Genomic DNA, 13,479 nt, shown 5'->3' on the forward strand with positions numbered 1-13,479 from the left:
ACTCATGACCGGATCAAGAAAGTGTGGGGCGTTACCCCCACACCCCCTATACGCCTTCATGGCGTGGTGCTAAGCACAGGGGAACACTTTACTTTTACTTTTTTACTTTACTTTATTCCTGATGAAGACCTCAGTTCATTTGCCTATTCCTGATGAAAATCCTACTTCATGTGCCTATTCTTGATGAAGACTAGTTCATGTGCCTATTCTTGATGAAGACTAGTTCATGTACCTATTCTTGATTAAGACAACAGTTCATGTGCCTATTCTTGATGAAGGCAACAGTTTATGTGCCTATTCTTGATGAAAAGACTAGTTCATGTGCCTATTCCTAATGTAGTTGTCGGTGGACTGTAATGTTGATATTATTCAATCTTTTACCACTACAGGTAAGTTGTTTTATCACGTACCAAAAGCAATATCAACTTCTGGGCACTATCGTTGGGTTCTAATTGGTGCTCAACATCAACACACGATGCTATGATGACACAGATTGGATGTATATAGTTTTGCTTTCTACATAACTGCACATTTGCACAAATTTTGCTTCCTTCAACAAATCATTCTAACCTCACATATTTGACTAGTGTTCCTTCTTGTGTTCCTACAATCTTTTTCTCATTGTTTATTAGAGCTGTGTTCTTCAAGTGTGGTACAAATATAGTGTGTTACATTAACATATATTGAGGATTGGTCAATGATCAAGTTAATAGTATAGTGGAGACTTGGTAGCTGTGAATGACATACCAATTATGTGTTGATTTAATTTGTTTTAAGGTGATCCTTTACTTGAATATCTTGAATACCTTTGTAGGATTATACAAGAAATTAAACTATTTGAAATTTCATATCCACAACCCAGGACTGAATGTTCCATATGTGTTTTTCTGAATGCAAAAAAATTAAGATATATCACCAAACAATTTTACGCACCAAGCAATTTTCTTGTTTAAGACAAAATTTAGCAAAATGAATTTTCTCCATCTCATAGTATATTAACATTTTCGTTCTCTCATGAAATAAACAATATGCAGCAAATGTAAGTACAAAGGTATCTATCGGAATTGGGACTGGCATGTTTCAAATCATTGCTATAATTCACTGCGCAAAGATAAACACACATAATGAATTGTAGTAAGATCTATGGAAAGGATCCTTCTTCACGTTGTGCAGTAAACCTTGACTGTTGGACGGCAATGTGAAAGTGATCTTGGAGACTTTCCAGCAGACAGCATACAGCAGTTTCTTCATCAGGCAGGGAGGAAACATTGGAATTCCTCTCTCAATTATTCAATGTGTCATATGTATTTTACAAAGTACAGTAGAGCGTTGATTATCCGAACGTCGGTCAACCGAACGACCGCTTAACCGAACTGTGTACTTGCTCGCACCTGTTACTCTCCCACCCTACCGTCCATCATCCCCCTCACTCCCAAAGCAAGTTTCCCACAGTAGTCGCCGCACTGAGCCACCGCTGGCGGAACATTGCTTCTAATGGGGCCTTCATAAGGCGCTGCTGACCGGCCAAGCCGCCAGTCGCTGTGTTTCAACAATCAGCACACTTCTGTCGGTGTATGTATTGTTCATGCAAAATGCGTATGTAATATGTACATATTTTTGTTTAATAAACTGTACCACATACTATATATTCCTACTAAAGTTGCCTTTGTACGTTACTTTGTAATACTTAAAGAGATGCCTGTTTTTATGAATAAATTTACTGTACAGTACTTCTTTTTGGCAAACAAACATGTACAGTTCGATTATCCGAACAAACCAGTTTTCCGAACACCCATGTCCCCCAATTACTTCGGATAATCGACGCTCTACTGTACTTACAAGTATTTCTCTTTCTGAAATGCATTTTGTCCTCGTTTGTCAAGACGAGGCTTTCAACATTAAGAAAGACTCAAAACATCAGTAAAATGTTTAATAGAAATTACCTGAGTTCTTATTGCACGTTGCTTTCTTCAATGAGGACACACTGTGCGAATTTGGGGGGCAGAAAATTTATGAAAAACATCGACACTAATCCTAAATGAAATGTGTGTTGTGCACCATAAGCACATTGGCCCATATTTCTTTCACGAGTCAATGATCACAGGAAATTTGTAGATGAATAGAATTTATCAATTTGATTTCATTTGCTACCTACGGTAGCTTTTCAGTGGTGCTCCTCCACATGCAAGTCGGAAAATGAACTGCCTGGACACAAGTGTTCCAAAGATTAGATAATATATGGTGGATCAATTCCCTACCTTGATCCACAGAAATAATGACTTTAGATTTTTTTATCGGGGCAAGTCAAAGAAAAGGTTTAGGCTGGCTCTGTGACTCTCAATGGTTTTGTTTTATTATTCTTCAGTTTTCTGCCAATTCTGGCTGATCACGAAGATGAGGATGAATGATGATAAGATCAAATGGATGAAGAGACAATCACAAACACACACGGACAGACCAACGCAAGTCTAACAGAGGATTATACTGGCTGCGAGTCCAGATGCTAGAGCCTCATAAGTCTGTAACATGCACATCCAGGACATTGCCATTTCTGCCCTATTCCAGATGTTGAAGAACACAGGAGAGTAAATTGATTACTGACGATCGCAAGAAAGCACATGTGGAGATGTATTGATTTTATAAATTTCACATACCGCTGTACTGTACAAATATATTCAATAAAAAAATAGTGTGTTTATCTTCTGCACATATTAGTTTCAATGCATTCATTTATTTACTTTACTTACAGCCATTCGAAATATGAGAGTCTCAATCCAGACACAATGTGTGTCAATACACAATACAACACTTTTTCTTTAAAAATCACTAAAGAGAACATTGTAAATATCACATTATGAAAGCCATTGCTAATGTTATGTAACTAGATGGAATATGCATGAAAGGTGACATCATACAAAACCTTTACCGATACCATAAGCAAGACAGTATCATACAAAATCAGTGGTAGATAAAAAAAAAATAATCATAAAAACAATATGAAACAGTGAAAATTATCAACAATATTATATCAAATAATTGTTTTCTTGCTTCTACATCCTTCAATTGCACCAATACTACATAGCAGTGTGCAAATTAAACATTTTGCTTTGGAGCCGAGGGGGAGGGGGATGCCATAAAATGCTGAATTCAGATGTAAACAGGAGAGAATGCATATATTTGAAAGGAAATATCCTCTGTTTATTTATTGATTGATTGAGTTGCTGTTTTAAGTCCACTTTATGTACTATAAGTCTAATCGGGACTGGACCTACAGTTTAAAGTGGGATCCGAACCACTATGTGCTTTCATCGGGTAACAAACCCGGGACTCCTTGATTACAAGGCGACGATGCTACCACTGCCCCATCTGGGAGGCACTACCAATATGTATAACTAAACAATGATCATAGATTCCTCATACAATTCTCTCACCTAACCATTTACTTAGAAGTAAAAAAAAAAATTGATGTCTAACCATTTTCTTGTACTAGAAAGACAATTGTTTTCGTAGAACTGATATTTAAATTAAGTTACCAGCATAATCTTTATATTTGAACAGTTTAACAACTTCATCTCCTTGTGCATGAATTTATGTGTTAATGATGAATTAAGAAGGATTGCAATTGTTCTAGACTTTCTGACCTTGTAAACTTCTTTCCTTTATTTATTAACATAACATTGTTTTTTAGACAATAATAATAAATGTTTTAAACATTGCTGAGTATTTCTCCATGATCATAATAGTCATTTTGGGTTTATCCGATTTGTACTGTTGACATTTGAAAATACGAAACAATACTCACTCCAAAGGAAGCAGAAGTCATTGGCATAACCCATGCCATCCTGAAATTGTTGCCAAATTACACTGCTCTACAATGAAATTTTTAAGAAACAAAAGTTGCCATTTTTTAAGTGCTGATTACAGAAATGGCATTAACTTTCATTGGTTGGTTCTTATTTTCATGTAATACTAGGGAATGTAAATGAAATCGTACACAAATGTCCTATGTATAGAGACTTTACACAATCATGATGACCCATCCTCCTCTGAAAATATGTTAAGTGTTGTCTGAAATTTCTTATAAATGGGTAAAAAAATTTACTAAACATACTAAGTGCCCCACACCGTGGTCATGCAGTCTAAGGCATCATGCTTTGGGCTCCAGCTATGGGATGCAAGCAGGTTTGAGTCTCCTGGGAGAAGTGTAACAACTTTTCTCTTTGAGATTTCGTCCTGTGTATGGGAACAGTGGACACCCACTATTGTGAGGAAATTGGGGAGCTATGAATGAGTAGTGTAACCCTGTCATGAAAACCTACAAAAAAACACTTGGTGTTCATCAAGTCACCCCATAACTGGTTGGACGATCTTCCACCTCGGGTGAGTGAGTGAGTAGGAGTGGGAGTGAGGCCGGCAGTCGGTAGGTAGGCCCGGGCCCTCAATGGGCTGTTGCACCACGGGCTATTATTATTAAACATACTAAGTAGTGAAATAATGTAAATTTATTATTTTAGATAATTTTTAGTGTTTATCATGATTATCACCACATTTTATGTAAAAAACATCATGAAAATTACTCGTAAAATTTCCAGTTTTCCGGGTGAATCTGTTCAGCGAGATTCTGGCATAAGTAGTATTTTACGAATACATTTAAAGACCTTACGGCTTGTTTTAAGTCCACTTTATGCACAGATAGGCTAATTGGGACCAGATTGACAGTTTTGAAGTGGGATCCGAACCACCATGTACCTCCACTGGGTATCAAACCTGGGACCCCTCGATTACAAGGTGACAATGTTACAGCTACACCAGTGGTGAGGCCCTATTTTGCAAATACAGTAATGACAATTGACATACATAGTTACAAATAAATTGCAAGTTGTCATTTCAGTATTATTTTACCCTAACAATTTTACAACAAACTTTTTTTTCCAAGGTAAGGCCTCACCCAAATATAAACCTTGGCTACATTCAGGGCTTTAAAATCTTGTTTGTTACAAATATCACTACTATTTTTGGTGGAACAAAAACATACATATCAGGGATGAAATTTTACCTCTATTGCCAGGCATTATTGGATATATTGAAGGGTGAATTCATGGCATCCCCAACCCCTTGTTCATTTGCATCTTGCTATATAACTATTCCATCATCAATCTTAAATTGAACATTAATGGGGCAATTGAAGACTTAACCCTTCGTGGGTCGCGTGAGAAAAGATATGTTGATGCTCACGAGCGGTGCAAGAGACCAGGTTTTTAAAATATGCTAAATTAATGGTCTAAAACGTCAAATACTCAATTATTAAGATTAAATATTTTCTGTTTTGTTAGTTGGACATGGAACAGCAGACTGGATTTTCAGTAAACACTAGATATGTCTATAGTCGTGCATGGACTCAGACAGCAAGGGGCTTCGACAAACCCTCCCTAGTGGCTCGAATATCATCCTAACATTGAAAACCGGGATAAATAACGACATTAAAACCACACACCCGGAACTAGAGAGGCCGTGTGCGACCTACACAGGATTAAGCTTCATGACAAATAAAATCAACAGGGCAAATATTTCAATGCAAACCATAATACAAGATGATGATATAACTTTGCATAATATTTGGGAAATTACTTACAACGCAATTTTCAACAGCTGAAAGGAACAAAAGTTCAAGTTTCACAGGGTATACACAAATGAATGGTATGATTATAAATGTCAATAAAATAAAATATTTTTCAACTTACGTAGTTGCAGCAAACACGGTTAGAGGCGGAAACTGTCCCAGTTTTTGATATGCGAGTTAAAATTACAATCCTTCAATGTGGACTTTCCTGGTCACACAACACACATCAACGCGGTAATCAAACTCGTTGCAGACACGGTGTAACATGTCCACTGTAATGTCCTGCATTGCATGCATTTATCCGATCACGAGGTTGCTGGATGGAAGTTTGCATTGGTTGTGCATAAGCCCTGTCTTTAATAAACCCCCATAGAAAGAAATCGCATGGCGTAAAATCCGGAGAACGAGGCGACCAAGGGAGATAGTGATTTTTTTTGTGGAAAACCCTTACGTGACGGAGGTCATATTTGGAATCAGCATATAAAAAAGATTGTAATTTTAACTCACCAACTGGGATAGTTTCTGCCTCTAACAGTGTTTGCTGCAACCATGTAAGTTGAAAAATAAAATTCTTATTGATATTTATAACTACACCATTCATTTGTGTATATCCTGTATTTGTAATCTGTTAAGTATGATACATTGGCTAAAACATCACAATTAAATACATTAAATTAACGATATGACTTCCTCTACATTAAATTTTGTAAAAAAAAACTTTCTTTATGCGATGCCCAACAAGGAAGTGTTACTAATACAAATTTGTTTAATCAACTTTACACTCCATAAGTAATGAAAACTTAGAAAAGACACACAACATAACAACACAGTATTTACATATTTAAATTAATTCATGTTTATAATCCCCCTCCTATGTGTAAGCAACTAATGAAAATGAAGAGCACTAACAGTAATGTTCACACTGCATCACATCTACTGCAATTATTACTGGTAAATTTGGATTTTATTCAGTTTACTATAAAAGCACATGCAAGATCAAATATTGTGCATGAATGCAAACAAAGAATAAATACATACAATCACTTAAGCAAAGGAAATGATACAATTGATGTAATCAAGGGTGCACCCTGTTCCACTGAAAATAATTATTTTGCTGAATTTAATTCACAAATAGTTTAAAGCTTGGAATGCTAAAATTTACACAATTAAGCAATGACTATAATTCATAACTTGCTGAAAAAAATCATGAAACCATAATCTCAATGAATTTATTTGCCAGTCTAAATTTGGAGTTTTTTTTAAAGTTCACTTTAAGCACAGTAAGGCTAATCAGGACTGGAACTACAGTTTAAAGTGGGATTCGAACCACTATGTGCCTGCATCGGGTATCGAACCCAGGACCCCTTGATTACAAGGCAACGATGCTGCCACTATGCCATCAGGGAGGCCCTTTCCAGTCTAAAGGTGATATGGCTTTCTTTATATATATATAAACAACTGGTATATGCATTACGAAAATTAAAGAAGTTACTGTTAAGAATTGGAATTGCATGTTTGAAAATACAGGCAGCAATGTGAAATATGGTGAAACCCCGGTAATACAGTCAATCTTTTTAAAAATGTTTTCCTGCATAATACATTCAGAAACCCAGACCTAGAAAAATGCAATGGTATTAAATAATAGGGCACTTATCTTGATATTACATTTGATATAATTTCCATTTCTAAATTGATATATCTTCTCAAGCTGTACTATCAAAGAATTTGCCACAATGCTGTTGTGCTGGTCATGCAACTTTTTCTTTCTCCTCTCCACCCTTCCCACCTGTAATTTTTGTGGCAGGAGGAAGGTTGAGAAAGATAGCAAGGTTTTGTAACAAATACATCATACTCTGAAATTATCAGAGTTTATATTTGTTCTTTTAAGTCCAGTTTATGCTCATATAGGCTAATCGGGATGGGACCTACAGTTTAAAGTGGGATCCAAACCACTATGAAATGTGCCTCCACTGGGCATTGAACCTGGGATCCCTTGCTTTCAAGCCATTGGGAAGACACATTCATTCTGGCCTTTGCACAGATTCCAAGGTTGATTATTGATTGATTTGCTTTATTTTACTTTGCTGCTTGTGCCACTTTTGGCTAATTTGCGAAGATGGGATGAGTGATGACATGAAATTGATGGACACTCACAAACATCCATGCCCAGGTTGGGATTTGAACCTGGGACCCCTGGCATCATAGCACGATGTGCCAACCACTCTGCCACGGGGGTCGATACATATTCCAAGGAGCTACAGTTTTAAGCCTGCGTGCATTTTTTCATGATGATGGGCACAACCAGCCCCCGAAGTACATCTCCTAATTCATTTTTCAGTTATGAAAGTAATCCGTATTGTGGTACAATAAATATTAGCAGTTAAAACAACACAGGTAGTTATATCAAAGGGTGCACTCTTGTATACAGCAAGTAAGGAATACTCATGCCACTCACTGGAGCATTGTTTATACTCACAAAAATGTAAAGCCCAGAAGGGCACAGATAACAACAATGGCATCTAGAATATTCCAAAAGTCCCTACAGTAGGAGCCCGGATGAAATACTATACCTAAATCTATCACCTAGAAAATAAAAAGAAATCATAATTCGAATAGAAAAAAACAGATAAAAAGCAATTGTCAGATTGCTGTTAGCATTCCAGCTCGGCTATGTCCGCGAGATATTTTGCATATTTTTATTTCAACAAAATAAAAATGGAGAAAGAAATAAAGTAGCAGATCTAGCCATGTTACTATAGCCATGAAATAAAAGCAGAAAACACATCACAATCTTGAATATGCTGCATACATGGACCTGAAACGGCATACCAACTATTGTTCATTACTACAAATACTCTAACATTCTCCGGTCATAAGGAGTTTTGTACTTGCAAACCAAATGCAAATGCAAAGATTATCACTGAAAATTAAATGCGGTAGATTTAGTTTTAAAATAAATTAATAACTTTATGAATAAACACAAAATGCATGAGTATTATATCATCCACTACAACTGAAATGAGATACTTTTATTAATGTCAAGCAGAACTCATCTGAAATAACTTGCAAAAAAGAAATAATAATAATAAGGAAGGTACTTGTATGCAATGAAACTATTTGTGGGGCTATTTCATCAATACTGACTATAAGCAATGTGACGTAAGTTCGTAAAATGTTAGGCAAAAAGATAGGAAAACAATAGAAAATCTACATTCCTTGATGCAAGAAGCAAGCAAATGTTAGGAGGGGGGAAAATTAATCTGGTATTAATTCATAAAACAATACCACTACATATGCAACCCTAAGATGCACCTAACTCCCTCTGCTAATCTACAAGACTGTAACCGTAGACCAAGCGTATACTCCTTTACTCACATCATGTCAAATGTAAAAGAGACTGCAGCACACACTACGACAACAGCATCCATAAAGTTCCAAAATTCACGTAAATAGGATCCTGGGTGTAAAATTATACCCAGATCTAAAATCTGAAATGAATATATACATGTACATCAAAATATGTCCTTGTGTAAGTATGGTAATACCTGTTTCAATATTCGGCTAAAACCTGTCAATTTTAAGCATCAAAGAATGTGGGGAACAACATACATATTAGGGGTGGATTGATATGGTATTTTTCACTGTCAATGGTACCAATATTAGGGATGGGGCAGATTAATTGGTACTGTCTTGGTATTGGTCGATATAGACATATCAGTATATCGGTTAATTACTAATAGTTTTACTGCCCTCATACATTTATAAATAGCTTGCAATTTAGTGCAAAATTCTGCCAATTTTATTGTTATTTTTTTGAGCATGAACTTATAATTCATATGGCCAAGTTTTGTAAAGTAAATGTCGAAATTCAAAGTTTTCCTTTTAAAGGCAAAACCTATTGCTATCACCTGGCCACATACAATAATTAAGGAGGTAACTGAACAATTCATGTTCTGGAACTTATGCTGGATCAGTATAATACTGGTTATCAATGTTGGTGCAGTTTATATCAGTATTGGCAAAAATCTGTAATTGGTCCATTCCTAATCAATATTCTGCGAATCCAATACAAAATTTCCAATGTTCTATGCAGATTCATTAGTTCATTCAACTCCATTATTGATAACTATATGACAGCAATAGGTTCTCTCTTAGAAAATAAATCTATCTATTTAGACTCTTTACTTTACAAACCAATGCTTTATAAGTATACCACAATATTCATAAAATCATTTAACAAAATGGCAGAATTTTCACTAAATTGCAGGCGATTTATGAATATATAGGGTACGTAAAGTATCTACAATTTTACATATAAAACTGTGATGCTGATATTGGCCAATATTGATAGAATACACATTAACCTGTCCCATCTCTCACACAATGACAAATAGAAGGTAATGGGAAACTTTATAATGCATAAAGATTTACATCAAATCATAGACAAAGTTTTGCCTGTGCTAGTTGTAATGATGAGAGAGTAGCAATTATGTAATGTAGTATATTACAAAGTGTGTTAGGTTTTGTTTTTGTGCCAATGAATTGTAGTGTATCTCATCCATTAAATGAAATTATTTTAGTCCTATCAATTTCAGTAAATTGCTGTCGCCATTTACTTAAAGTTTGCCAAGACTATTTTTAAGCCCACTTTATGCTCAGATAGACTTGTTGCAATTGGAGCTGTTATTTGAAATGGGATCTGAACCACACTACAACATGTCTCCACTAGTGATCAAACCAGTGACCCATTGCATTACCACTATGTCACCAGGTAGGCCCATTGTAATTTACAAAATAAATTGAAGTGCTCGGGTGTAAAACATGGTAAGTGACATTTTGGTCATTTTTGAGTTACACTGTGCATCGTGAAGTCCATCATAAATGGAGTCGAATCATACTCGAAGTATTTCGTTTCGTCAACAGATGACAGAGCTAGATGTGTTGAAAGTTATGATATCTACCAGTTGTTTCATGTATAGTATGGTAAGTAGCAAAGATTGTGACGAAACAGCTGTTACTGAATTGCAACATGTCTAAGAAAGTTCGCGAGTATTGAGGCACCAGCAAAGATGAGAAAAGAGTTAGAAAGTGTATATGATTCCCATAATGACCCGGAATATGTACCACTGACTATGAGGAGAATGAAGAGGTTGCCAATCAAAAATGCAACTAAAACTGTGCATGGCCACGTACATTCTATTTCATGTAAAACGTGGTATCTACTGTAGATACCATTGTTTACATGCAGCAGTGCTCATAATGGCAGTTTCGAATTAAATTTTACTCTCGTACCTGGATGTGAACTGCGATCTAGTAGAGAAGCACATACTTTTCTTCTACTAGATATAAATAACTGCAGTCACATAGAAATTCGTTTGATTTTTAATTGGGTATGCACATTAAAGGCAGCTTTTAGATACCATGCCTTACAAGCAACGTCAAAAATGTATTACACTTAAGGAATATGTATTTGATGTGAATCATATCAATCATTTGGAACAGTTTAGTTTTTCTACAAAATATTTCTTTCATAAATCTGTAATGCACATTTAAAAAGTTATAATATTTTTATGGTGGACCTAATAACGTATTTGTAATTGAATTAACTTTCATATTTATGATATGTGTGGCTTTGACGAAAGCAAGTTATTTTATTGTTGATATTGAAATATCTCTTCTTCTTGGTTCGAAATATAACTTTTTTAATCCATAAGAGCTAAATATCAGTGTAAACTATTAAAAACTTAAGCCCTGTGTACATTTGAAATCATTCTTTACAAACATGTCAAGTTAATGAAAAATACAACAGAAAGTTACAAGGTAATAATTGTTTCTTCGTTGATTTCATTTATTTTACTTCGCGTCTTGTGTCACTTTTGGCTTATTTGCGAAGATTGAGATGATATGATGAAATTGATGAATAAGCACTCAAAAACATCCATGCCCAGGCCAGGATTCGAACCTGGGACCCTTGGCATCATAGTGCAATTTCCTAACCACTCTGCCATAGGGGCCGGTAATTGTTTTCTTGAAGATGAAGATTTAAACTAGGGATGGTCTTTTCGAAAAAAATATTTTTCGATTTTCGAAAATGAAATTTTTCGATTTTTTGTTTTTCGGTTTTTAGAAGAAAAAAATCGCTTTTCGAAAGAAAAAAACGTGTTTCGTTTTTTGAAAAAAATAGTTTTTCCCGAAAAATCTTTTTTTTTCGTACTTCCACTTTTCATTTTCGAAGAAATGATTTTTAGATTTTCAATATTTCGAAAAAAAGAGGCCATCCCTATTTTATGTATAAATTGCTTATTGCTTACGTAACACAGCTTTGTATCAAGAGAGGCTTGTGAATCGCATTCTGCTTTGATTGCTGAGGTAATAAATAGAGCCTCTCTGTGTGTTAAGTAGATATGTGAAGCTGAAAAACCGCTCATATATAAACATTTTTTTATGAATATTAATATCTCCATATAGATATAAGGAAATTATTTTTAATCACAAGCATTCAGAGCTTATTTTTTAAATACTAACGTAAAAAAATGATGAAATCTACTTTTCTAATGGTGTTCATTTCAGTCATAGACATAAGAAAACAAAAACTTTTTACAACATGCAGCTCACGTTATTGTTTATTGAATAACATTATTTTTATTAAAGGCTTTCATTTCTGTCTTACAAATTCTTATGGTTGCTATAAAATTTCTAATGTCAAAATATTATTGAACTGACATCATAAGTGAGCTTGAATAAAGTGGTATCTGATCACGCATTTTGATAATATTGTTGCATGTAAATCATGGTAACTACAACAATTCCTTGAAAAACCCTCAAACAAATCGCACGTAGTACCACCGGGAAAAAAAAAATTTGGATGAAATATCATGTTTGCATGATAGTAAACATACAAGTGAATCATAGTAGCTGTAAATAATTTAGAAGTTTATTTTAATTTGTAAATCAAATTATTTTGAAACATCAACTTTCAATATCTCGAAACCTGCATTTTGTCACTTACCATGTTATACACTCGAACCCTTCAATTGTTTGACTTTCACAATATAAATTATAGGAAACCAGAAACAATAGTGTTAAAAAAAATTATGGATAGAGTTTACAGTTTCAATTAGTGAATGTAAATCATAATATGTAAAAATAATATCAAGAGATGCTAACTCATGATTCTTACAATGGTACAAGGGTATGAAAAGCTTCAACTGCTGTGTTTCTTTGCTCTACAATTTAAAACGTGAATTCAAAGGAAAAAGAATCCCATGCCTGGAAAACTGAATTTCTTCTTGAGAATGGCAAATTCTTACAGCTCTCAGTACTACTTTTTATAAAATACAATTAACACCTACTTAGAGCAACCTGTTTCACTCACAGCCTCACAGAAATTATATTTCTCACACAAATCCTCAATGGTATGCCTAAAGTCACACACTACAATGCACTCCTAAAAGGCATCTTTGTAATATTGAAGTAGCAAGTGAACAATGCATTAATGTACATTATTGTGAAAGAAAATAATGATGTTTAGAAACTTTACAAATACAGAGAAATATTAGTACTTACTTTTCCATGAAGCTGTTTTTGTTTGTTCAATTTGCTGCCTTTTCTGCCGCACATGTGAGCTCGAGGGTGGGGAGCTTACTGTTTTGTACGTTAAAATTATCACCGTAGGCAAGGAGTTCTTTGAATTTGCTAGGGATCGAGAGATTCAATAGATTTACGATGTTATGAAGCAGCTTGTTTTGCCCCCAAACCCCAAGATTCAGAAAACATCAGAACGTCAGCAGCCGGGATTTTTCAAAAAGTGATGACCAGCAGTGAAACCAGGAAACCTAATCGAGTGCACCAAGAAATCA

General features: G+C 35.0%; 1 protein-coding gene across 9 annotated transcripts in view; it reads right to left on the reverse strand.

Annotated features, from left to right (window-relative positions):
* Positions 1–13,479, reverse strand: part of cac (calcium voltage-gated channel subunit cacophony) — a 248,158-nt gene that overhangs the window by 144,150 nt on the left and 90,529 nt on the right. For 7 of the 9 annotated variants that reach the window (XM_083109912.1, XM_083109909.1, XM_083109915.1 and 4 more), the window contains exon 16: positions 8,996–9,108. In XM_083109912.1, coding sequence (XP_082966038.1) covers positions 8,996–9,108 — 113 coding nt within the window. Of the gene's footprint in view, positions 1–8,096; positions 8,204–8,995; positions 9,109–13,479 lie in introns of all 9 variants that reach the window. The other 2 variants (XM_083109913.1, XM_083109914.1) reach the window with 1 other exon arrangement.

This window comes from Lepisma saccharinum, chromosome 23 (assembly GCF_977018435.1).
Source record: "Lepisma saccharinum chromosome 23, izLepSacc3.1, whole genome shotgun sequence".
Lineage (NCBI taxonomy): Eukaryota > Metazoa > Arthropoda > Insecta > Zygentoma > Lepismatidae > Lepisma > Lepisma saccharinum.